This window comes from Ochotona curzoniae, unplaced genomic scaffold (assembly GCF_017591425.1).
Source record: "Ochotona curzoniae isolate NIBS_2020 unplaced genomic scaffold, NIBS_Ocur_1.0 patch392, whole genome shotgun sequence".
In the NCBI taxonomy this organism is placed as follows: Eukaryota; Metazoa; Chordata; class Mammalia; order Lagomorpha; family Ochotonidae; genus Ochotona; species Ochotona curzoniae.
Window position 1 is genome coordinate 398,847 of NW_024466964.1, and position 26,808 is coordinate 425,654.

A 26,808-nucleotide genomic window follows, 5' to 3' on the forward strand; every position below is an offset into this window, starting at 1 on the left:
GCCTGGGAATGCAGTGGAAAATGACCCAAGTGTGGGAGGAGCCCAATGGCATTCTAGGCTCCTGGCTTTGCTTCAGACCAGGCTGGCCGTTGTGATCACTTATGGAGTGAACCAGCAGATGACAGACCTCCCTCCCACCCGTCCTCTCTCTGCTTCTCCAATACAATTTTTTTTTTTTTTTTTTAAAAAGAAGGTGAAGGGCCCGGCAGCGTGGCCTAGCGGCTAAAGTCCTTGCCTTGAACGCGGCCAGGATTCCATATGGGCGCTGGTTCTAATCCCGACAGCTCCACTTCCCATCCAGCTCCCTGCTTGTGGCCTGGGAAAGCAGTCAAGGACGGCCCAAAGCTTTGGGACCCTGGACCCACGTGGGAGACCCGGAAGTTCCTGGCTCCTGCCTTCGGATCGGCATAGCATCGGCCGTTGCGCTCACTTGGGGAGTGAATCATTGGACGGAAGATCTTCCTCTCTATCTCTCCTCTCTGTATATCTGACTTTCCAATAAATAAAATCTTAAAAAAAAAAAAAAGGTAAAGAAACACTGTCTTAATGGATTTTAAAAAAGCAAATAGACTAGAGCTTTTATTTTAAAAAGTAAAGCAAAACATTCCACTGCAAGGAACGTAAAACTCAAAAAGAGGGTAATATTTATAGCTAGTTCTGGGGAAAAACTAGAAACTTTAAAACATAAGCTACTGGTCAGCAGCTTTTAAAATGTCATGTTTATTCATATTTTTCAAAATATATGTACATTTAAAAAAAGGAAGATTTACAACAGGAAAGATTGCCTTACATGCAACACAATTCCAATAATTCATGATGGGATCACACATGATTACGATGGAATTTAAGCCAATCTTCTTCAGTCCATTTCCCACAGTTTAGGCTTCAGAAGGGATCCCAGGAGACAATGAAAGTGGAATGAAAATGAAACAAACACCTTTTGTCTCTGGTAGCACTCAAGGGGCCAGAAAACGTACAGCAAAAGTTTAAGACAATAAAAATGTTAAGTGCCACAGGGAGGATAAATGATAACCAGAAACTGGAATTTCTCCAGTAGAAAGCTAGTACTACTTAACACAATCTCACAATATTGAAACAAATACAAGTAATAAAGGGGTAGGTAGTAGGGCTTCATTTACTTATCTGTTTTTAAAATCTCAAAAAAGAAGCCACTTGCTTAATATCAAAAGTGCCGTGGAAAGAAAACAGGGGAAAAAGCCCAGAGATGAAACTCCAATCTAGTTTATTTTAGCAAATTGTTTGTTTTTCCATTTAACATTTCTATATGAGCATTGAGGGAACTCTCCAACGTTTCCTTATAAAAAAGGCAAACAGGAAATGACAATTCATGCTCCAAATATTAAAATATATATTTAAACATTTGATCAAGATTTCTATGTTTTGATTTTTGGTAACCAAGTGACACTAGAAATCACAGACTCAATACATCCTTACACTTCCCCTTCAGTCAAAACTCAAATGGTACAGAGACACTGTGCGCTGTTCAGGGACTGCAGCACCAGGCTCCGTGAAAAACACCTAGAAAATCAGTGTCAAGAGTGGCCCCCGGAGCCGCCCGCCCTCGAACTGAGGGAGATCACTTCGCTTCTGGCTTACTTGCAAAGCTGACACGTCTCTGTATTTACAGCCGGAGGGAAGGATGAGTGGAGTGGTTTGTATAAATAAGATCTTGCGGCTAACGCAGCCTCCTCAGCAGGAGGTCCAACAGTCCCGTCAGTGCTACACTCTTTCTACTTCTAGCACCCGGCTGGCATCTGTTCTTGATGCTTTCTACAAATATAAAAACTTTTGCAACTGTTTACATAAAACTTGAAGGTGGGGTGGGGGAAGCGCCAAGCTGCCCATAAAAAAAAGTCTGGGGAAGAGGAGCAACAAAGGGCAAGTATAGGTTACATGGTTGAATAAAGTCCAGGATTATTGCAGAAATTAAAATGACTCAAAGAGCAGGCACTGAGAACAGCATCTCAAGCTAGCCAATGCCTACGTGTGTTTATGTATAGTCCCCTTCTCATAATGCTCGGAGAGGAGGGGGGCAAATGTAGTTTTAAAAACACCAAAACTAAAACAAATGCACACTGACCTTAGAAAATAAGATTTTGAATTCCATCATGATACCCTTATTTCCTATAAAATTTACTTTTTTGCTCTGAAAGATTTCTTCACGGTAGATTTGCCTTTAGCAGGCAGTTTCACTTCCTTTCTTGCTCTGGCAGCAGGCTTCTTTGAAGAGCCGCCAGCGGGTTTCTTAGAGACTGGGGCGGCGGGCCTGGCTTTCTTGGCTGGCGTCTTGGCCTTTGGAGGGGCTTTCTTGGGCAGAGGCCTCACTCGCCCCCGTGCGGCAGCTGGAACTTTAGGTGCAGGCTTGGACCCTCTTTGTTTCACGGCTGCAGCCTTCCCTGGGGACTTGGCTGGGGTTTTCTTCTGCAACCTGCAGGAACAAAAAAATCAAAGGTAATGACTTACTAAAGCAGAAATTCACTTTGCCAGGCCAGCCAGGTGCTCTGAAGAAACACAACACAGTAGACATCACCTATAATGACAATGTGACTCAACTACTTCCTAGTGACTTCAGTAAAACTGTTTAAAAATTCAGTCCAAAAACAAACAAATAAAAATGCAGTCCAGTTCATGGAAATCTATGCAAAATTTCATTTTCAGATTATTTTCTTTCAACAAAGTATAACTATATACATTCATACATATTTTGTATAGACATAAATATATGCTCCTAGAGAGGTTTAACCAAAAGGTTTACGACACAGAGTTTCAGTATATTCAGAGCCTCTGTATTTTCAGAGAAGATAAATTTCAACATCACACAAAGAACCTGAGAATTTTGAGCTCTTAAGACACTTTTCTATCTGAACCTTTTCCACAATGGCACTTTAGAAAGTTCATATATATCATGAAAAATGTACACATGGATTTCAATTTATTTTTGGCATCCAAATAAACTTCTCATTTCCCATGAACGTTTTGCAGCGCCCCTCCTTGTCCTCCCGACCCCACGCAGGGTTTCCACACACCCACACCTCTTAGGTGGTGGCTCTTCATCCTCAGAGTCATGCTCTGATGACTCATCGTCATCTTCATCCTCGTCTTCAGAATCCTCCTGCTCTTTCTTCGGAAACAGAACCCCCGGGCTAAAAAAACAAAAATCTGTTACAGCCAGCAGTCCACACAGGGTTAGAGTGCAGGCTCCACCTGCCCCCACCCAGGACACAGCCCACTGCACCCCAGCTGCCTCTGAAACAGCATGCTAGGTCACAAACGCCATGTTACAAATTATAAACTACTTGATTTCACAAAAAAGGGAGAGTGACACTCCGCATGGTCCATGCCGCGATGAAGGAATCATGTCTGGTTATGAACTGTAACAATATGGAGGAAGGGTCTGGGTGAATGCCACAGCCTATGAAACTGTGTCATAAAATGATATTAATTAATTAATTAACTTAAAAGTAAATAAAAGGGAGAGTGACAGAGTCACAGGGAGAGGCAGAGACCTCTTTCAATAACTGATTGACTCCCCAGATACTGGCAACAGCCAGGACTGGGCCAGACTGAAGCCACCAGAAGCTAGGAACTCCATCCTGGTCTCCTATCTGGGTAGAAGGAGCCAGAACACTTGGGTCATCAAATGCTATCTTCCACAAGCATCTGCACACAGGAAAAATGGGGCTCAAACCAGCCACTCCATCTCCTATGGGTTGCTGGCAGCACAAGTGGTGGTTATATGCACCACAACACTGGCCCAGTATCACCTATTTTGAACTCACATTCTTAGGACAAACCCTGACAAGCTCCAGACTATCCTTCATTGTCTTCTTCCTACCATTTCCTGAAATTGATCATTTAATGAGTAACCAATTACAAATTCCTGACATGTCCAAACTGAGACACTGAGCACATAACCATGGAAGGTATATCAGCAGTTTTTGCCTTCACAATTCTGGGTAAAGACCTCGAAGTCTTTCTTATAATCTGAAATTCACAAGGTATTTTTTCCCCAATTAGTTTGGCATGAAATTTTTGAAGAGCCCCTCATATACCAAAAATATTCAAGAGCAATTTGGCAAGAACTTCTGTTTTTAATTTTAATCTTTGAAAAGCAGAGTGACAGAGAAAGAGGGGGAAGGAGGAAGGGAGAAGGAAAGATCAAAGAAAGAGAGGAAGAAGGGTGGGGGGAGGAAGGGAGGAACGAAGGGAAGCAAGGAAGCCTCTACAGTATTATGGAAGGCAGAGCTAAGCTTCTGGGAGCAGTCAACGTTCTCCCCAGCTGGTATTAGTCATTTAAAGAATATATATCATTTCATTTTAAAAAAAGATTTATTACAAATTCTGGTTTACTCCCCAAGTGGCTGCAACAGCCAGAGCTGCGCCAATCTGAAGCCAGAAGCCACGAGCTTCTTTCCGGTCTCCCACGTGGGTGCAGGGTCCCAAGGCTTTGGAGTTGGATGGGAAGTGGGGCAGTAGGCATATGAACCGGTGCCCATATGGGATCCTAGCAGATCCCAGATGAGGACTTTAGCCACTAGGTTACTACACCGTGCCCTAATTTCCTTTTTTTTCCTCCGTTAAAGTATGAATTAATATTCTGTAATCACATTAAGACACTTCCCTTCCATCCTTTTCTTTTTTTTAAAGATTTATTTATTTCTATTGGAAAAGCATGGCAGATTTGTAGAGACATGCAGAGACAGAGACAAAGAACTCATGCCTACTGTTTCACTCCCTAAGTGGCCACAGTGGCCGGAGCTGAGCTGATCCAAAGCCAGGAGCCAGAAGCTTCCTCTAGGTCTCCCCGTGGGTGTGGGGTCCCAAGGCCTTGGGCCGTCCTTGACTGCTTTCCCAGGCCACAAGCAGGGGGCTGGATGGGAAGTGGAGCAGCTGATACATGGACTGACATTCACATGGGATTGACACTTGCAAGATGAAGATTTAGTCAATGAGCCATCGCGCAAGGCCTTATAATTTCCTTGAGATTTATTTTATTTGAAAGGCACAGATACACAAAGGAGGAGGGGGGAGAGAGACCTCCCATTGTTGGTACCCTCCCCAAATGGCCTCAACAGCCAGAGATTACCTAGCCCAAAGCCAGCACCCTGGAACTTCTTTTGGGCCCCCCACATGGGTGCAGGGGCCCCAGGAATTGGGCCATCCTATGCTGCTCTCCCATAAGCAGGGAGCTGGATGGAAGTGGGGCATCTGGGACTCACACTGGTGCTGGCGTCTCAGGTGAAAGCCTAGTGTACCATGCCACAGTGCAGGCCCTGAAACATACATGTAATTTTCTAATATTTTCCTGTCATTATCACTTAAAAAAGACATGAGTATCAAAATGACTGTCCAAGAATCTCAAGAATCGAGTGCTTCATTTGAAAAATAACTGGCTAATAAACTCCGTAGGACAGCAAAAACTCCAATTTAGTCTTTGTTTAAAAATTCATTTAGAAGGCGACAGGGCAGGATAAAGAATGTGTATACAATGCCCGTCATGTGCATGTGTTGCACAGAGACCTTCCGTCCGCTGGTTCATTCCCCCAGTGCTCTCAACAGGCAGGAGCGGGCCAGGTCAAAGCAACAAGCCAGAACTCCATCTGGTTCTACCACAGTGCGGCAGGGTTTCAAGCACTTGCGTAATGTTCATCTGCTATCACTCAGGACTGCATTAGCAGAAAGCTGGATCAGAAGCAGAGAAGCCACAACTTGAATCAGAAACTCAGATGTGATGTGGGCATCCCAAGCAGCAGCTTAACCCACTGCCCAGTTACCTGTCCCCTCTCCTGTCCTTATATGGAGACCTTTTGCTTCAAAACAATACTGCCTGAACGATTCTTCATTTTCATACACTTCCAGTTGTGTATAATAGCAATAAAGGTAAAACAAATTAAACCAATCCTATAACCTAAAATCAGACATTAAATTCACCAAGGCCAATATTTCCTATTAAAAGTGCTTACCGGTCCCGGCACGGTGGCGCAAGTGGTTAAGGTCCTCGCCTTGCACGCCCAGGATCCCATATGGGCGCCGGTTCTAATCCCGGCGGCCCCACTTCCCTTCCAGCTCCCTGCCTGTGGCCTGAGAAAGCAGTCGAGGATGGCCCAAAGCTTTGGGACCCTGCACCCGCGTGGGAGACCCAGAAGAGGCTCCTGGCTTCGGATCGGCATAGTATCGGCCGTTGCGCTCACCTGGGGAGTGAATCATCGGACGGAAGATCTTCCTCTCTGTCTCTCCTCTCTGTATATCTGCCTTTCCAATTAAAAAAAAAAAAAAATCTTAAAAAAAAAAAGTGCTTACCTGGGGTAATAGGGAAAACAGAGCTGGAAGGTGCCACTGAATCCTTTTCCAGAGATCTGCTCCATCCACCCGTTCTTTTCGCATTTCTGTAGCGTTTTCTTCAGCAAATGCACTGAACAAAAAATGGAAGAAAGTTGTCTAACTAGTCACACTGGATCATTCTCTCAACCAGTTCTGTTTTCTCACATTAACTGACATATGCCAAGTCAATTTTTCGTAGTCAAAGGAAATTAATTCAGTGACCACAAACTAGGAAATAATGAAATTAGAATGAAGGCTGCTGAGATGCACTTCTCATTTCCCATGTGAGCAAACACCAGCCCACACAGCTTCAGGGGCCATATGCTAACAAGACACAAAACCAGTGCTTCTTTCTACTCATTTAAAGAGGTGTGGAGAGCCATACAGCATTGACAAAAATGAACATATATAACCCCTTATAAACCAACAAAAAACACTGTGGCTTCTGAAGGTCTCACCAATTTTTTCAGACACTTATTTCTCAAAAGCATATTTAATGGTGATACAGTGTCTCAAAACCAGCAACACTGGAAAGATCACTATCCAAATTCATCTCTTAAAATATTTGGTTAATACAGATATCATGAACTAATTCACAGTGAACTACATGCACAATTAAACATTAGATATATATGCACACACACGTTTGCATGCATCTTACATAAACCAGTTTGCAAAGTAGATAGCAATTCTTACAGCAATTCTTTTTTTAAAAACATTAAAATATACATATTTCACACGTTAAAAGTCAAGACTTCAGAATTACCTTTTTTGAAAATTATCTGAAGTATTTTGTTTCAGAGCTTCAATCAATAACCTAAGTTGCATACAGTCTAAAACTGACTTGATTTCAAAGTGAAACTAGATGTTTTAGTAAGCATTCTGAAGTAAGCAAAAATACACTAAGAGGTTTTGTGAACGTCAGAATCTATCTAAATGACAATAAAATACGTGTCAGAAAAAGCTGTACATTTATACAGCAAGTTCAGTAACACAGCTGGGCGGGTCCCAGTCTTCCCGGCGGCTCAGAGGAATCTCACTTGCCCTGCACCACCAAGAGGGCCGTAGGAGGTTCCTGGAGAGAATGTGACTATTCTACTCCCAGGAACCCTTCTACTAGCAAGACATTCCAGACCTGAGAGGCGGGAGGATGCCAGGGGACTCATACCGAAACCCCTGACTGCAAACTGAACGCATCTAGGGCTCTCCCTGCTTCACTAAGATCCCACCTGGATGGCAGGTGTACAATTCTCATAATTAAACTGTGCCGGAGTTTTGATGTAACATGTGAGGCTGCTGCCTGCAGCACCAGTACCCCATATGGGCACCAGTTTCTTTCCCGGTGCCACTGGGAAAGCAGCAGAAGATGGTTCAAATCCCTGAGCCACTTACACCCACGTGGGAGCCTCAGAACAAGCACCGAGCTCCTGACTAAGCCTGTCTCAGCCCTGGTTGCTGCAGTCATTTGGAGACACTGAAAAGATTTACTTATTTTCCTTGGAAATCAAAGTTACAGAGAGAAATAAAAAGAGGAAAAAAAAGAGGGAGAAATCTTCTATCTGCTGGACCACTTCCCTATTGATGCAACTGTCAGAGCTGAACTGGTCTGACGCCAGGAGCCAGGGTCTTCCTCCAGCTCCCATGTGGGTGCAGGTGCCCAAGACCTGAGCCATCCTTTGCTGCTTTCCCAGGTCAGGAGCTGGATCGGGAGTGAAGCCAGAACTTTCACATGGGATGCTGGTCTCCATAGGTGAAAAACCAGCTCGCTATGACACCATACTGGCCCCTAAAATCTGAAGTTTTAAAGCTAGATTTTCCTTCTAGATTTTCTAAGTCAGTAGCTATAACTTTCATATTAATAATATGATTTCTAAAGCTGGTAAAATGCATACAACTCTGATGCTTACTTTGGTAGTTAGAATTGGTCCCCGGGTGGTTCTCCAGGACATATTTCTTCAAAGCTGTGGTAGAGCAGGTCTTGGGCTCGTTCATGGCAGCAATGGCAGACAAGATTGCATATTCCATCAGGCTTCCACCCAGCAGGGGCTTCTCCCCTGATTTCTTCAGCTGTTTTCCAAGGAGGAAGAGAAAAGCATCAAGACAACACTCTCCCAAAGCAGGTCAAGACAAGACTCCTCTGCACCAGGTGGGTCGGAGTTCCTGCATCAGCACAGATACGTTTTACAGTAAATTGTCAGAGTAGGGACTTTGTCTTCTCATTTTCCAAGGTATTCAATCTTTCTGAAGAGTCCCAACCCTCTTACTAATGCAGCCACTTCCGTTTACCCAACTGCCCATCCTAACACATCAACTAATAACCGACCCTCCCAATACGGACAGCTCCCTTCCAAGAAGCAAGTTAATCTTCCAAAAACCAACTCTCCAAGACTACCTTCTTTTTCAAATTAAAGAATGAAGCAGTCATAAAATCTTAGCCTTTAAAAAATCCTATCAGAAAAGCGGCTAAGGAAAATTCTGGTAGATACTTAGGGTACTGTATGACAAAAAGCTGGGAATAGATCAGTACTGACAAAAAGAGTAAAGGCGAACATGAGGAATATTCCACAGCAGTGGTCCTCAAAGGCTAGCCACACACAGGTGGAGGGCCATGAGACTCATCCTGCAGACAATCTGAAAGTTCAAAACTATTTCCATAACAGAACTATAATGTGATTTATCTTTGTCACTGTGTTGACATATATTCTGATTGCCTGAAACCAATGGTTGATAAAATTATTGCTATGAAGCAAGGTAAAGGCACTAAAATGTACCAGATGTTACACCGTCTACATCACTGCTATGCACTTAAGGTTAAAAAAAGTTTCTCTTAGAAATGCCTCTGAGGAAGTGGTAAAAATTATTAAACCTCAACTATAACATGTGCACCTTCTGATACTTCATGGGATGAAACAGGAAGAGTGAGTATCTGCTACATATGCAGCTAAGATACTAATCGTAAGAAAAGCACTGGGACTGCTATTCTGGTTTAGCTTACGCCGACGCATGCAATGCCAGCATCCCACACGGGCACTGGTTCGGCTCCTGTCCGTTCCATGATCCAGCTCCACTGCTTCACTCAGGGAAGTAGTGGAAGAGCGCCTCTGTGGAACCAACCAGGCAGACTCAGCAGAAGCCTCTGGCTCTTGGCTTTCATCTGGAAAAACCCCAGCCGTTTTGGTCATTTGGAGGCTGGACCAGTAGCTGGCAGATCTTTCTCTACTACTCCCTCTCAACTCCGCCTTTCAAATAAACAAAATAAATCCTTAACAAAAAAAAAAAAAAAAAAAAAAGAGGGGACCCAGCATGCTAGCCTAATGGCTAAAGTTCTCGCCTTGCATGGGCCAGGGTCCCATTTAGGTGCCAGTTCATGTCCCAGCTGCTCCACTTCCCACCCAGCTCCTTGCTCGTGGCCTGGGAAAGCAGTGGAGGATAGCCCAAGGTCTTGGGACCCTGCAGCCGTGTGGGAGACCCAGAAGAAGCTTCTGGCTCCTGGCTTCAGACTGGCTCAGCTCTGGCTGCTGCGGCCAACTGAGGAGCGAACTAGTGGACTAGCGGACGGAAGATCTTCCTCTCTGTATATCACACACACACACAAAAATCAACGGAAGAGAACTGAGAGCCCATAAACAAGCTCTTATGGTCAACTGGTTTGCGGGAATGTGTCAAGAAAATTCAATAACAAAAGGATAGTCTTTCCATAAACAGAGCTGGGATGATTGTCTACATGCAAAAAGAAGGAAGCTCTCAGGTGTCATCAACGAATTGTCCCCCATCTCCTGGTACTGATGTTGTTTCTCAGCAAGGAGGGTCCCCCTATGCCTCCTCTTCCATGGACACAGAACACAAAAACAAAAACAAACAGCTTGGAGTGGTTATCCCAACCACTTCCTCCACGCCTGCCATTCCTAATCCTAATCAGAGGCCCATAAGGGCATGCATCCCTCTTAACTATGTAAACAATTAAAAATTTCACTCTTAGCTCACTGTCTGCCTTGGCCTCCCCAAGGCAGACCCTGGGCGGTAACTGAGTTCCTGCCGCTCTTGCAGAAGGTCTGGACCAAGCTCCAGATCCTAGCTTTGGCACCATGGCCACTGCACATCTGAGGAGTGAAACCAGTTGACAGCAGCTTTTTGTCTCATTATCTAATTCATAATTAAAACGAAAAATTTTAAAAAGTGCGTAATTTGAAGAGACATCTTACTGAAAAAATTAAATGGTCATTAATAATAGAAAAGATGCTTAGCATCAATAGTCAGCAGGGAAATGCCAATCAAAACCATGAAATACCAGCTCATATCCAGTGCCACAGCTATAGCTAAAACAAATAAACATACAGAACACAACTGTTGACAAGGACATGGAGAAACTGAAATATACACTGCTGGAGAAAATGTAAAATGGTGCTGCCATATTGCCAGTCTCTTAAAACATAAATTAATCATATAGGGTGCAATGTCATTGCTAACTACATAGCACATGAAAATAAAAGATACAACTGGTCACCGAGGTCTGGCACAGTGGTTAGGTCATTTCTTGGTACGTTTGGGGTCTATATCCAGATGCTTTGCTAAGACCTGGCTATTGTGTTTCCAATTCAGATCTCTGCTCATGCACACCCTGGGAGCAGGTGGTGACGGCTCCAGTGCTTGGGTCCCTGCCACGCACACACTGAATTCTGGGCTCTACAGCTTTAGTCTGGCTGTTGTAGGCATCTGGTTAGGTAAGGAATTGAAGATGAATCAATCGATCTCTCTCCCTTTCCAATAAAATGAACAGAAATAAAAATTCAAATAGCAGCATACAGCTACAGATAGGAAGCGACAATAATCCAAATGTTCATCAACTCACAAATAAACAAAATGTATTAGATCAACAAAATGAATACAATTTGCTAATAGAGTACTGATATGGGCTAAAACACAGGTAACAATAAAAGATTACACTAAGTGAAAAGCCAAACACAGGAGGCCACATAGTGAATGATTCTTTATGTGTGGAATGTGCAAGGAAGGCAAATCTAGAGAGAAAAAAGACAAGCTGGCTATGTGAGGCCAGGATGGGAACTGGAAGTGACTGCAGCTTGGCACAAGAGAGCTTTCCTGAGGGATGGAAATGCACTAAATGTGCAAATAGCTGTACAACTGTCACTTTATTAAAAATAATCAAATCATACAGTATGACTTCAACAAAAGCTATCACTTATTGAGTTTTGTTGTAGTATCAAAAAATGGTATTAACAATTCACCTTTTTTTCTAATTGTGTCTGTGTGAGGCTGGAAGTTCTTCTGGACATAATCCAAACCACATGGAAGAATTAGGTGACTTCTCTTATAGCCAGATATCAAAGGCATGTATAAAAATGTAAGCAGTGCAGCCTCTCTCATTAAAGTGTTTCATAAAAAATGTATCAGTTAATATACTGTTATATTTCATAAAAAATGTATTGCTATGTTAATATATAGTATGCTTACTACTGTTATTTTTAAATAATTGATACAAGGGTCAGCATAGTGGTATAGTGGTCTAATCTTCAGTTGCAGCACTGGCATCCCATATGGGCACTGGTTCAAGTCCTGGCTGCTCCACTTCTGATCCAGCTCCCTGCTAATAACCAGGAGTGCAGTGGAGGATGTTCCAAATCCTTGAGCCCCTGTACGAATGTGGGAAACCCAGAAGAAGCTCCTGGCTTCAGACTGGCTCAGCTCCAACCACTGCGGTTATTTTGGGAGTGAACCAGCAGAGAGATGTTTCTCTGTCACTCCTTCTCTCTGAAAGTCTGACTTTCATGAATGAATCATCTTTAAAAATAGATTAATAATTAAAACATAAAGATCTTTGGGATCCCAATAAATTTTTAGAGTGCAAGAAGGTCCTCAAACACAAAAGTTGAAGAACCCTTTCCCTATAAGCAAAGCGTTCAGTCTCTAACCTGGAATGTCCCTGAAGCGCCTTTGCCAGTTATCTGTTCCAACTGGCCTCTTTCCACTGCTCTCTGCAGAGCATTCTTCAACAGCTGAGGCCTGCAGGAAAAAAAACAAAATATAGTGATAAAGGTATCAATGAAAGAAAAATGCAAACACAGGGTTAATCCCAGACAGAATGCAAATTCTTTCCACTTGCAATATTTTCTTAAAATGGGACAAAACAGCAAAGACAAACTACTGAGACCCCTTAACAACAGCGGCGTAGTCAGTGCTCGTACACAGAACCCATGCCTGTGCTTTATGCTCTTTCAAGTCTCACCTAACTCTGAAATTTTTTAAGGCAAAAATCTGGACATTAAACATTAGAAATGCACAACCAAAATTAAGAGGAAATAAAATCTTGAGATTATTTAGAGTTGAAACTGGTGAGAACCTAAGAGGTTTCCAAAGAAATTCAAAGTTCAAAACTCAATCTTGGGTGGGCTACGTGTACTTTAAATAGTAGACAAAACTCCTAAGATTTTCAGACGAGATTGGGCGCATTCAGGGTGGTATGGCCGTAGACTCCTAAGATTTTCAAACATGTTGGAGGACAACATAAAGTATGTGTGTAAACCAGCATGTTCAGTTTTTCCTTTAGGATTGTAAAAAAGTCAGATATCAAACTAAGATGGTAACTATGGATTTAGTATGGAGCGTGAAGAGAGGTACACAATGAAAGAACCAGGATCTCGATGAGGGACCCAGTTCCAAAGCCCATGCTCTTCCTCACAATGCTCTCCGGCCCCTCAATCAATGACAGCACACACCTAATTTTTATCTCACATGGGGCACATTTAATTTTAAGAGAGGTCCAGGGCCCGGCGTGATGGCGCAGTGGTTAAGGTCCTCGCCTTGCATGCCCGGGATCCCATATGGGCACTGGTTCTAATCCCGGCAGCCCCGCTTCCCATCCAGCTCCCTGCCTGTGGCCTGAGAAAGCAGTCGAGGACGGCCCAAGGCTTTGGGACCCTGCACCCGCGTGGGAGACCCGGAAGAGGCTCCTGGCTTCAGATCGGCATAGCATCGGCCGTTGCGGCTCACTTGGGGAGTGAATCATCGGACGAAAGATCTTCCTCTCTGTCTCTCCTCTCTGTATATCTGCCTTTCCAATAAAAATAAAATAAATCTTTAAAAAAAAAAAAGTGGTCTAGAGATTTGCTGATCTATTCATTCATTTCATATTTATCAAGTTTCTATGACATGTGAGGCCATGGGTAAATAAAAAGTACCAGACCTTAAGAATCTGATATTCAAATGAGGCATACAGACAATGAAAAAATAAAATCCAAGTAAAATATGCAGGAGGGTAGCATGTGATGAGTGTTTTTTGTTTGTTTGTTTCCTTTGGGTTTTTTTTTTTGGTGGTGGAGAAAAATAGGCACAGAAGTAAGATTCAGAACTTGTAGAATGGGCCCAACTGCTGTGGCAAAGCAAGCTAAAGACTCCCTAGAAGCCTGGTATCCTATTAAAGGAGTTAGTCTGAGTCCTAGCTGCTCCTCTTCAAACAGAGCTCTTGTTAATGTGTCTGGTGGAAAATAGCTCAAATTCTTGGGCCCCTGCCACCCCTGTCCGAGACCAGGGTCAACTGGTTCCTGACTTGGGCCTGGCTCCACCCTGGCTGCTGCAGGTATTTGAGGAATAACTAGTAGATATCAGAGCTCTCTGTCTTCTATCACCCCACTTCTCTTTTTCTTAGAAGAAAAAGAAAAGAAATAATTCACAATAGATAGATTTTTATTGGATTCTTTTTAGGAATTTTGTTATGGATTATATTAATATGATGTTAGCTTCTTCCTACTTTTTTTGAGCCTATTTGAAAACTTCCAAAATAAAATTTAACAATATGGAGCCCGACGTGGTGGCCTAGTGGCTAAAGTCCTCGCCTTGAACACACCAGGATCCCACGTGGGCAATGGTTCTAATCCCGGCTGCTCCATGTCTCATCCAGCTCCCTGCCTGTGGCCTGGGAAGGCAGTTGAGGACCCTTGCACTTGCATGGGAGACCTGGAGGAGGTTCCTGGCTTCGAATCAGCGCAGCATCAGCTATTGCGGCTGCTTGGGGAGTGAATCATCACCAGCTCAGCCCTGTTTGTTGCAGGTGTTTCAAGCAGGATAAGAGCTTTATTTGTCTCTCAAAAATTCAAGTAAAACAAAGCATGTTAGCAAAGTTGCACTGATTTCACGTAAAGTATAATCAAAAGGAAAGAAAGACTCGGAGGGAGGACATGGACTCTAGCTACCAGATTTAAGGGAGACAAAAGTAAAATGTGTTTCCCATCTTTAAAGTATCATACAATGTATTTCTTTGTATTTATAAAGATTTATTTTATTCGAGAGGCAAGCTTTACAGAGGAGAGACAGAGAAAGATATATCTGCTAATTCACTCCCCAAATGGCTACAACGGCTAGAGCTGAGTTTGATCTGAAGCTAGGATCCAGGAGCTTCCTCCTCCAAGTCTCCCACATGGAAGTAGCAGCCCCAGGCCTTAGGCCATTCTCTACTGCTTTCCCACATCACATGTAGAGAACTGGATCAGAAGTGGAGTATACAATTTTCCAGAAGTCATCACAACAAAGACATCACATGAACACATGCAAAACTCAAAGACACCAGCCAGGGTGGCCTCAACTCAGAGTGCCTGCGTTCAAGCACAGCTTGGCTTCCGCTTCTGCCTTACTACTCACCTGTAGAGCGGCAGCAGGTGACGGCTCAAGCAGTTGGCTCTGTGCATACTGTGCGCAAAGCCAAGCTTCGGCCTGGCCTCGCCTGGCCATTGCAGGTATTTCGGAAGTGCCTCAGCAGGTGAAGGCCTATGTTTGTCCCTCCCTGCCTTTCAACTAAGTTACAAAATTAAGAATTAAAAAAATAATAATAATAACCTTGAACTCTGGGGTAGGCCTTTAATACTGCGATTAAGACTCTGGGAACCTGAAACCCCTATCAGGGTGCCTGGATTTGAGTCATGGCTCTGCTTCCAATTCCTGCTTCCTGCTAATGCAGATCCTGGGAGGCAACATACAACGGCTAAGTTACTTCAGTCCCTACTGTCCACATGAGAAAGCCAAAGTGCTCAGCCCTGGTGCCAGTCTGGGCCAGACTTAAGTACTGCAGTCATTTGGGAAACAAAACCAGTAGGCGTAAGATATCTGTTTCTATGCCTTTCAAATAAAATTAAGAAAAAAAGAAAAACCCTCAAATTCTGAGCTGTAAACAAAATTCCTGCATAAATCTCCAAACTGAGAAATATATCAACGATCCTATTCAGTCTAGATGCTGAATGGCAGGCATTGAGACTTCATTATTTTTCACAAATGAATTACACCATCAAATTCGGTCAGAATAAATGTTAAGATGCTGTTATTTCCACCTGAGTTCTTTCATCTAAGTGGAAGATGAGTATCTAAAAAGATATACAGCTAATATGAGAAGAGCTACAGCAGCTCTTGTACAGCCACAGGTTCCACATCAGTGCATCCAACGAAGCACAGATTTAAAAATACCTGGATGAGCCAAGCACTTTGCCTATTAAGACATGTACATCCTAAACTGGTTCCAGCTTGTCGTCTCTGGTATCCCAGTGATGCAGACCCTGGGAGATGAAAGTGACAGCTCGAGCGACTGATACCCTGCCAAAAAGGTGGACACCTCAGCTCTGATCCCCAGCGCTTGTGCTTGCCCAGGGACTGTGGCTGGTATCTGGGGAATGCATCTCAACATAACAGCCTTCACTTTCTAAAGTAAATAAATAAAACATTATTAAAACTAAAAAAGAACATATGGTTAACTTTCTACTATATTATGTATAGAACTATGAAAAGGCAAATATAATGTAGCAGGAAAAAAATCCTCAAAAATCACACAAGAATAATTTATCCCTAGCTTGGCTAAAGTCAGTCTTGAAAATTCATCCCATCTCCTTTCTTGCTCAGAAGGGACTAAAACGTTAATACTACACATTTGAAGGAGTTCAGCTAATGGCTCATACCTGATGTCCACCCTAAGTTTAGGGTAATACTGGGAAACATATTTCCTGATGAGACTGTAAGAAGCTTCTTTAGGTTCACAAAGACGCGTGAAGGCCAGTGGGAGCACATCTTCCAATTTGACTTGTGGTTCTGGATCTACTGCTACGCTGCTCTTCTGGAAGATACCAGAAATTACGATTAATATAGAATATACAACTCTCTGTTCCTCATTTGAGTGCCCAATCAACTGGCATAAAAAACAATTACATTTTGCCAAATTTAAATACTGCACAGCATGTAATGTCCCTTGTGTGGCAATTTCCTTGAAAAGAAAATTTCAGGTTGAGAGTTAAAAATATATTAAAGCCAAAAGGAAGGGTAGAATTTAAAATTCTTTATTAATTTTTAGTTTTCCGTAACAAAGAATGAAGTATAGCATCACAAAACACTGAAGTTTATCTTGACAGTGTTTTAAAATACTTTGTGAAAGTGTGAAAATCTTCATAAGTATAAAACAAAGATGTAAAGAAATATGATTTTTAACTGCCAACACACATGAAATACTAGGTGTCTATTTTAAATGACATTATCAGGTCTTGGAGAGATGGGTATTAGTGTTTAAAAAAAGCAAAACTTGGCAGTGGGTATAGATCTTAGGTTAAATACTGAGTAAAAATACCCTGTGTACTTCCTCTAACTTAAAACATTTCACAAACAGCATTACAATTCACATTGCTGCCCAAAACTCAACATTAAGCATTTAAGTCATCCTGGTTTCTACGCTCTCAAGCTGGACAACTTACTTACAGTTTCTGCAGGCCTTCATACAAAAGCTGCATTCTGCATAGTGCCAAGTACACAAAAAAATCTCAATAAACATTTCATCTCACATTCTAATGACAGTAGTACTATTATAATCCTCAGACTGTCACAATCTTCTTACCTTTCTGTTTCTGGATTTTTGAGGTGGTTTTCTTGATTTCTGGACCACAACAAAACTGCCAGAAGCACCTTTTCCTTTTACCTAGAGTAAATTAATCTTTACTTTAGATTATTCCAATTTATATACACTTTAAAAACATGTATTTATTTGAGCCTCGTGCAGAGGCCTAGTGGCTAAAGTCCTTGCCTTGAATTCACCAGGATCCCATATGGGCACCAGTTTCAATCCTGGCGGCTCCACTACCCACCCAGCACCCTGCTTGTAGCCTGGGAAAGTGGTTGAGGACGGCACAAAGCCTTGGGACCCTGTACCCATATGGGAGACCCGGAAGAGGTCCCGGTACCTGGCTTTGGACTGACTCAGCTCCAGCCATTGCGGTCACCTGGGGAGTGAATCATTGGATGGAAGACCTTCCTTTCTGTCTCTCCTCCTCTTTATCTGACTTTGCAATAAAAATTTTTTAAATCTTAATACACACACACACACACACACACACACACACATTTAAAAGTCAGTGCCACAGAGGAAAACAGAGACACAGAGAGATTTTCTATTCAATGGTCAACTCCCATATGGCATTCCTGGCCATGACTAGGTCAGGCCAAAGCCAGGACCATCTTCTAGGTCTCCCATATGGGTAGCAGGTACCCAAAAACTTTTCTGTCCATTGATTCACTCCCTAAGTGGCGGCAATAGCTGGAGCTGAGCCTAACCTAAGCCAGGATCCTCTTTCGGGTCTCCCTTGTGGATGCAGGGTCCAAGGCCTTGGGCTGTCCTCAACTGCTTTGCTTTCCCGGGCCACAGCAAGGAGCTGGGTGGGAAGTAGGGCTGCCAGGACACGAACTGGCATCCATATGGTATCCTGGTGAGTGAAGGGTGAGGATTTTAGCCATTAGGCTATCGTGCTGAGTCCAAGATTTCTTTTCGGGGGCGGGGCTGGTGTGTGCCAGGATGGTGTGTGCCAGGCTGGTGTGTGCCAGGATGCATGCACCAGGATCCATATGGGAGCCCGTTCGTATCCTGGCTGCCCCACTTCCCCTCCAGCTCCCTGCTTGTGTCCTGGAAAGCAGTCGAGGACGGCCCAAAGCCTTGGGACCTCCACCTGTGTGGGAAACCCAGGAAGAGGCTCCAGACTCCTGGCTTCGGATTGGCTCAGCTCTGACTGTTACAGCCACTTGGGAGAGTGAATCAGTGAATGGAAGAGACTTCTCTGTGTAAATCTGACTTTCCAATAAAAATAGATAAATCTTAAAAAAAAAATCAACTATAAGCTTTCACAAATAAATACAAAAAACCACAAATATCCTATGTAAGGAAGGGTCAGTAAAAAAGGAGCAAGCATTTGGACCACCATGCAAAATTTTGGGGTGTTTCCAATCCCTCAGAATGCCTGATTCGCTTCCTGGATCCTACGCTTCCCACCCAGCTTCAAACGGTGCACATCCTGGGAGGCAGCACACGATGGCTCAGGGACTTGGTCCCTGCGACCCAGGAGAGACCTGGACCAAGTTTAGGGCTGTTGGTTTAGGTCTGGCCCAGCCCTCGCTGTGGTGGGCACTTGGGTTGTGAATCAGTGGATGTCAGCTCTTGCTCTCTTTCTCTGCCTTTTAGTAAAGGAAAAAAAAAAAAGGTAGAAGAAAACTGCTGGAAGGTAGGTAGTGTCTGAAAAGTTCAAAGCCTGGGGAAGCTCATATCTCAATGTTTGCCACCCTTCATCAATTAGACTATCATTCCTTTCCGGAAAGGTTATCTAATAGTTTTGCAGGCACTGCATACAATTGTATTAATTAGATCTTACCACATTGTTCCATAGTTTAAAAGTACGTCATAGAACTTCAGTTTTGGCTATTGCCAAAATCCTTCATACCTAAGTTTGCACTATTTAAAGCTGAAATGCTTTTGGCCTATTGTTTTGTTTTCTAAAGATCTGAAAGATTAGAGAGAGGAAGAGACAGAACGAGAGATATCTTCCGTCTGCTGGTTCATATCACAATTGGCCACAACAGCTAAGGTTGTGCAAAGCCAAAACCAGGAGCCTGGAACTCCAACGAGGCCTCCCCCACAGGTGACAGGTTCAAGCAGTTGGGTCATCCATCGTCTGCTGTTTTTCTCAGGTGCATCAGCAAGCAGCTGACTGGCAGTGGAGCTGCCAGGACTCAAATCAGTCCTCTTAGGAGATACTAGCACTGGAGGTGGGAACAGCTTAAGCCACTGGACCAAAAAGTAGGCGCCCAGTAGTACACCAGCTGTTTCAACTTCACATTCCTAGGATCATTTTGTGGAGGCAATAAAAAGCTACACAACCATATTTTCACAAAGAAAACTATGAAACTAGCTCATAAGTTGCACTTACACTATGTTCAGAGGAGTCTTTAGATTTGGCTAGGTAAAATGTTTCAAATGATTGTTTTCAAGGCCCACTGAATATCAGCCCTATATTATTATTTTAAAGATCTATTTATTTTCATTACAAAGTCAGATATACAGAGAGGAGGAGAGACAGAGAGGAAGATCTTCCATCTAATGATTCATTCCCCAAGTGACCGCAATGGCTGATGCTATGCCGATCTGAAGCCAGGATCCAGGAACTTCTTCCGGGTCTCCCACACGGGTGCAGGGTCCTAAAGCTTTGGATTGTCCTCGACTGCTTTCTTAGGCCACAAGCAGGGAGCTGGATGGGAAGTGGAGCTGTCGGGATTAGAACCGGCGCCCATATGGGATCACAGTGCATTCAAGGCGAGGACTTTAGCCACTAGGCCATGCCGCCGGGCCCCAGCCCTACATTATTCTGAGAAGACTACATACAACAGTAATCTGTTTCACTCAGATGGACCCCTAAGCACTTGGCACACACAAAAAAATAATATTAATTGCTGAAATCTCTTGTTGAAAGTGCTTAATCGGTGTTTAAATCTCTGTCTCTCCTGCCTGTAAATCTGCCTTTCAAATAAAAATAACAAATCTTAAAATAAAAATTCTCAGAACCATTTTTGCCAATATCATGGAATTTTGGTTGTTATTTAAACACTTTAGATCTTTCAAGAAAAATTAGACAAAATAAAATCCATTCAAGCCTTAGAATTCGCTTATTCTAAGAGATGCCTCTAAAAAATTATGTAAGAATCCAACATTGGTTCTAGTACCAGTCTCAACTTGCTCAGGCACCTCTAACGCTAACAGGCTTAACTGTTTATAGGTAAGAGCCATTTAAGGTGAGCCCATTTACAAAACTGCTTTATAATACTAAAAGATCTGGTCACAAGAGTTGGGCTTTAAAATTTAACAATCCCACACAAGAGCAATGATTATTTTTGCTACTGTAATAGCAGATTCTTTAACCCATCGTCTTCAGTGCTGCATAACTGCAAACATCAGTAACTTGGAATGGAAATCTACTTAACAGCACACTGGCTAGGAAAAAAGTAACACTACCTCTTTGCTCCTGCCTTCTAGAAGAGTTACACAGGCAAATGAAACAAGCGTTTTTTCCAAGCCTAGCTTCAGATTATAAACCTAGGCTAAATTTAAGTATTTCATCATTCTATAATTCATTTTTAATTGAAAAAGTTTGAATGTCACTAAGTATGGAGTTAATGAATGTTTAATTAAATTATCAGTAATTACAATACCTGTTTGATGACTCCTCTATTTAATTCTCTTTTCAATGCTTGTTTAAGAAGATAGCCCCTTCTCTCCAATTCCAAAGAAGGATATTTGTGGATGATATATTTTCGAATAGCAACCACGGATGCACCACTCTTTTGGAAGCATGCCTAGAAAACAGATTTATCAAAACTCATATATTACCTTAAATTAACTCTTTTTATCAGATACAGAATTTGACACATTTTTCCACAACAAATTATTCCACAACCACACTCGCTAATGTATGCTAAAGATGGTAGGAAAGAATGAACAGTATTTCAGGTAACTTCAGGTCACAACGTCTGAAGAAATACAGAATCACTGGGTGTATCAGCAACAAAGCTAAGCTGTTCTAAATAGCCAATGAGACCACAAGCACATGAACAGCGTTTTCTGTTTTAGCAAGAGTCTTTTCCACTTTAAGTCTATTCTGTTCGAATTCAGATCTTCAGCATCAAATGAGGAATGAGTTTTGGCACATCTGGCCCAATAGTCCCTTATAGGCAGACCATTAGAAAGAAGCAAAGACAGTCCTGAATAAAAGGCCTGAATCTGGTTAGTCTTCATGAGAGTTCTAGGTAACAACGGAGACAGGCAGTTTAAATGCACGTCTATTTCCAGCCTGTTCACTGGTACTCCATGCTCACTAATGCTCAAGGAAGAACTAAGCGGCTCATCATATCACATGGTAGTTATTGTTTCTTTCAAATGTTTTAAATTTTGAAGCACACAGAAGCACCTGTTATTTATCCAATGGGCTAGTCCACCAGTTTGATGCTGATATTGTCTATTAAAAAATGTAACACTTACTGTCTTTTGGTAAGGATGGTTAAGAAAATTATTTTAAATATTTCAACAGCAAAGAAAAATGCTTTAAAGGCTAATGGACCAGAAATAACTGTGTCAACACAAGACAATGTGGATCACTTAATCCAAGTAAATGTCTAAAAAAAAAAAGAGAACTAATGCTAAAAACAATCCCTTGCTCTACCAAACTGACAGTGAGAAACAGCTCCTTTTCGATACAGAAAATGTTCTCGGTGGTCTGAAGCTGTAATCGTTATATTACAAAGACACAATCACATTTAAACTACTGTCTCAGCTGAATTTATATTATTTTTTTCATTTAATTACGTGAAAAATTTCGTGATTTTCCTACTCTTCCTGTAACTTGCTCCTTCAAGTCCAGGCCAAGAGGTCATGAAGTAAAATCCTCAGAGAACAGGCTACATAAGGAGCAGATCTAACTCCAAGCAAGCGACCAGACCAAAAATGTTTTCTTAATGGGAGCAGACGTCTGAGGAGTAAAGAACCAGTCTAAGGCAAAACTTGGTTTTGGTTTTGTTTTTCCAATCTTACATCAGTGATAGCTAAACTATGCTTACACACACCTGCCGTGGTTACCCCCAGCAGGGCTCAATCGGAACATAAGCAGCCGTTTTAAATCCTCCTCAGGAATGAAATAAACATAGCAAACTTAGATTTTTACAATAAAAGCACTGAAAGATTTGGAGATACCCTTAAAAAAATCAAAATGATCACACAGACACATCTTCAAGTTTGCCACTGCTAGTATATGAAGCAAAACAATAGGGTTATAAAAGGATATTTAGTTCAAGCATGAAAGACAACCACTACCAATTATTAGTTGGTCAGCTTTACAAATTAATCTAAAGATACTTTTTAAAACAAAAATTCAGTGTTATTCAGTTAATTAGCAGAGTTATTTGACAAAGAAAGTAGTCCTTAGATATTTATAGAATGAATTTAAACTTTCAGTCCTAAAAGCTATAATGAACGAACTGAGTAATGAATTATAAATAAAACCAGCACCCTTAACGTCATTAGAAAAACACCCACTACACAATGGCTTTCCATCTAAATTTTCCAAAAGCAGAGCAAAATATCTGATGTCTGGACAAAAAGATTCCACTCTTAAATAACCAACAGCAAAACAAAAGAAATCTGAGATGAACTGCTTGAAATAAAAACTTGCCTTAATGGCCTCGGTTAGGATTGCATCCATCTTGGGCCGTGGGGAGGAAGCCATCGGTGTTTGTTTCTGGGCCCTGGCTAGCTGGCTGGCAGAAAGGGTAGCCCAGGAAGGTATTGTTTTTTTCACTTTCTTCTCCTTTTCCTTAGACTGATCTTTCTCACTTTAAAACAAAGAATTATTATTATGCAAAATACTGTCCAAAACAGTTGACCTTCTGTATCCGCAGGTTCCACACTGAGAATCAAAAATATTCAGCAAAAAGCTCTACACCTAACCTGTACATATATACATTTTCCCTTGCCATTACTTTCAAAACAATCTCTTATACAACATTGACACTGTTATTAGGTGTTAGAAATAATCTAGAAATGATGTAAAGTACATGGGAGGATGTATATGCATTCTATGCAACTACTATTCCATTTTATACAAGGAACTTGAGCATCCATGGACTTCAGTATATATGGGTGAGTGGGTACGGTCCTGGAACCAATCCTCCAAGGACACTGAGGAATAACCATCACACACAATCAGAAAGGGATAAAAACTGTCTGTCTAAACACAAGCTGACATGTTCAATAACCAAAAACTTACAAAACATTTTCAAAACTGGGTACATTATATTTATAGTATAGATTAATATACTATACACAATTATATTTATAGTAATCTAACACACTTAAATTAACAAAAAAGATGCTTTCTCTCAGGTGCTAGAGAGAAGTCATAAATTAGTACTCGTATAAGGACCTAAAGAAACGAGATTTTTTTAAAAGATTTATTTATTTTTATTACAAAGTCAGATACACAGAGAGGAGGAGAAATAGAGAGGAAGATCTTCCGTCCAATGATTCACTCCCCAAGTGACCGCAACAGCTGGTGCTGTACCAATCTGAAGCCAGAAGCCAGGAACTCCTCCAGGTCTCCCACACGGTGCAGGGTCCCAAAGCTTTGGGCTGTCCTCGACTTCCTTCCCAGGCCACAAGCAGGGAGCTGGATGGGAAGTGGAGCTGCTGGGATTAGAACCGGCGCCCATATGGGATCCCGGGGTGTTCAAGGTGAGTATTTTAGCCACTACACCACGCCGCTGGGCCCAAGAAATGAGATTTTCATTAACATACTTTAAAAGATGTATTCCCGTGAAAGGTAGAATGAGTAAGGGGAGAGAGGGAGCCTCCACTCACCGTTTCACTCCCTAACTGGTTGCAGCAGCTGGGGCTGGGCCAAACCAAAGCCAGGAGCCAGCAGCTCCACCCACATCTCCCGCACGAATGGCAGGAATGGCAGGGATACGAGTGCGTGAGCCATCACCCACTGCTTCCCAGGCACATCAGCTGGCAGGTGCATAGGAAGCAGAGAACTGGCACTCTGCAAGCAATGCAGAAATTCAAGCTTCAGCTCAACCCACTGCACCACAACACCTACCTGTGACCCTTATTTTTAAAATAAAACCCTTTATTTATTTTCATTTACTTGAAAGGCACAGCAAGAGAGAGAGCCAGAGATTGACCCACTCACTGCTCCACTTGGCCAGGGTGAAGTCAGGGCATCCCACACGGTGACAGGCTCCTGAGCCCTCGAGCCATCACCTGCTATCTCCCAGGATGCAGACAACGGAGACCTTTAAGATGCACACTAGTGGGCCTGGCGGCATGGCCTAGCGGCTAAAGTCCTCGCCTTGAATGCGCCAGGATCCCATAAGGGCACCGGTTCTAATCCCGACAGCTCCACTTCCCATCCAGCTCCCTGCTTGTGGCCTGGGAAAGCAGTCGAGGACGGCCCAAAACTTTGGGACCCTGCACCCGTGTGGGAGATCCCGAAGAGCTCCTGGCTCCTGGCTTCGGATCGGCATAGCATCGGCCGTTGCGCTCACTTGGGGAGTGAATCATCAGATGGAAGATCTTCCTCTCTGTCTCTCCTCCTCTCTGTATATCTGACTTTGCAATAAAGAAATAAATCTTTTTTTTTTTTTTAAAAAAGGATGTACACTAGTAACAACTACAGCAGATGTGATCTTGTATGGTGGAAAAAATGTTTTCTCCAAGTCAGAAAACTAGGTTTGTGCTTCGACCCTTACTGGCTAGCTAGGTAGAACATTTAAAAATATAGGGCAGGAGCGACTATTTAGACTAGCAGTTCAGACACAAGTCAGAATGCCCATGTCCCACATCAAGTGCCTAGGTCTGATTCCAAGGCAGGATCTCAGCCCCAGCATTCTGGTATTGAGGCAGTGGCAATACCTTCAGTGTTTTGGTTCCTGCTACCCATCTGGAAGATCTGGACTGAGGACTCAACCCAGCCCAGCCCTGCCCCAGCTGGGGCAGTAGACCAGTAAACAGCAGCTTTGCTGGCCAGAGCCACTAAAAACTTCACAAATCTATTAAACAGCAATAAATAAGTCCCTGCAAACTGCATCTAAAAGGCAGCTATTACTGCTGGTCCTTTATTTAAAAACAAACATCTGTTATAATAATGATGGAACAATACCATAAATACTGTTATCCCATAAAAACATAAAATTAAAAGAACAGTTACTACCTGATAGACACAAATCAATGGCAAACTTTGCTTTTAGAGTTCCAAAGCCACCTCCAATTGACTCCTTACATTATACATCATCAATGGCTGGATACAGACTACTGCACTCTAACAAAGGCAACACAAAAACTCGCTGTGTCACAGAGGCAGCAAAAAAATGATTTGTGTCTCCCATCCTGGATTTTTACAGCTACTTCATTCCTACATTTTGTCAATGCCTAAAACATCAGGCACTCCCGTGGTGAATTCTAAGCATAAGCACATATTCTAAAGCCAAAAGGCAAGAACTGGATTACTCAAGTCATTGTTCTGCAAATTCTAACAGGACCACACAACAATATAATAAACCTTCTTCAAATGACAAATTGAAAACTTAACCCAAATAGCAAATACCAGCATGAACCAATGTGATAGCACTTCCTTTTAAATAAGATCAGTTACAATCAGCAATAAGGCGTAATTCCTTACTCCTTTTTGGTTTCCTCAGCAGACTTGTTCTCTTCCTTGTCCTTGTCTTCCTTCTCAGGCTCTCCCTTTGGCTGCTCTGTCTCACTAGATGTAGCAGGTGGAGTTTCATTTTCTTGTTCTTCTACAGTAGAGATAGATTCCTCTGAACTTATATCTGGTTCTAAAAGATCAGGTGAGCAGAATTGCATCAAGCAGCTAGGTTAGCGCCTGAGCCAGTAAGTGAAGAGAAATAACTATGAGTGCAGTTTCATTCATCCTTTACAGATACTGTTCATTCAAGCTGTTTATTGTTTATTCATGTGACCATTGAATGAGAAAAGCAGATCAACCAGGAAAGCACAAGTTTACCCTAAATCTTAGTTACTCCCTTCTATAGCCATACTCATGGCTAACAAACGAACCTTTTTAAAATTCAAGACAAATTTTTTTTAAAAAGTAATAAATCCACATATATTTTAAAGGCAGAAAATTGAATCAAGAGCAGAAATATAAGGCAGAACGATGGGATGTTAAGTGTTCTGTGTATCCTTCACATGTCTCTTGAAGCAGCTATGCCTCGGTTATTCAATGACATCGACAGAAAGGACCCCCGTGGCAACAACTGGTCAAAGAGGAGTGTAGGCCTCCAGAGGTCCCCGCGCACTGCACGAGCTAACTACTGCACAACAATGACGACTTATTTATGACCCTAAGTTAAACGAATACAAATAAAGTTGCTTCTTTGTTATTACCAAAATAAATAAATATGATTTTTAAAGGAAATTACAGTTTCTCAACAAATTAAAATTCTAAGCCGTAATTTTCAGAATAGTTAATTGTTACTGCAAATCCTGTCCGGTATTATGTTCTTCAGTGAGACATGTACAGACTAACCTTGTCCAAACTCCTGTAACTAATTCAGGCAACATCAAGGTTTAGAGTCAGTGAAACCTTTTCTTCCCAT

General features: G+C 42.3%; 1 protein-coding gene across 13 annotated transcripts in view; it reads right to left on the reverse strand.

The window, feature by feature from the left end:
• Positions 1 to 701: 701 nt before the first annotated feature.
• The window catches only part of LOC121167581 (heterochromatin protein 1-binding protein 3), a 36,030-nt gene continuing 9,923 nt past the window's right edge, over positions 702 to 26,808 (reverse strand). For 6 of the 13 annotated variants that reach the window (XM_040997078.1, XM_040997070.1, XM_040997067.1 and 3 more), the window contains 10 exons: positions 25,866 to 26,025; positions 22,860 to 23,019; positions 20,848 to 20,991; positions 17,219 to 17,299; positions 16,296 to 16,450; positions 12,273 to 12,363; positions 8,250 to 8,409; positions 6,322 to 6,433; positions 3,054 to 3,164; positions 702 to 2,452 (listed from right to left, as the gene is read on the reverse strand). In XM_040997078.1, the coding sequence (XP_040853012.1) occupies positions 2,155 to 2,452; positions 3,054 to 3,164; positions 6,322 to 6,433; positions 8,250 to 8,409; positions 12,273 to 12,363; positions 16,296 to 16,450; positions 17,219 to 17,299; positions 20,848 to 20,991; positions 22,860 to 23,019; positions 25,866 to 26,025 (1,472 nt within the window). In that variant the 3' untranslated portion in view covers positions 702 to 2,154. Of the gene's footprint in view, positions 2,453 to 3,047; positions 3,165 to 6,321; positions 6,434 to 8,249; positions 8,410 to 8,434; positions 8,503 to 12,272; positions 12,364 to 16,295; positions 16,451 to 17,218; positions 17,300 to 20,847; positions 20,992 to 22,859; positions 23,020 to 25,865; positions 26,073 to 26,808 lie in introns of those variants that run through there. The other 7 variants (XM_040997075.1, XM_040997074.1, XM_040997073.1 and 4 more) reach the window with 7 other exon arrangements.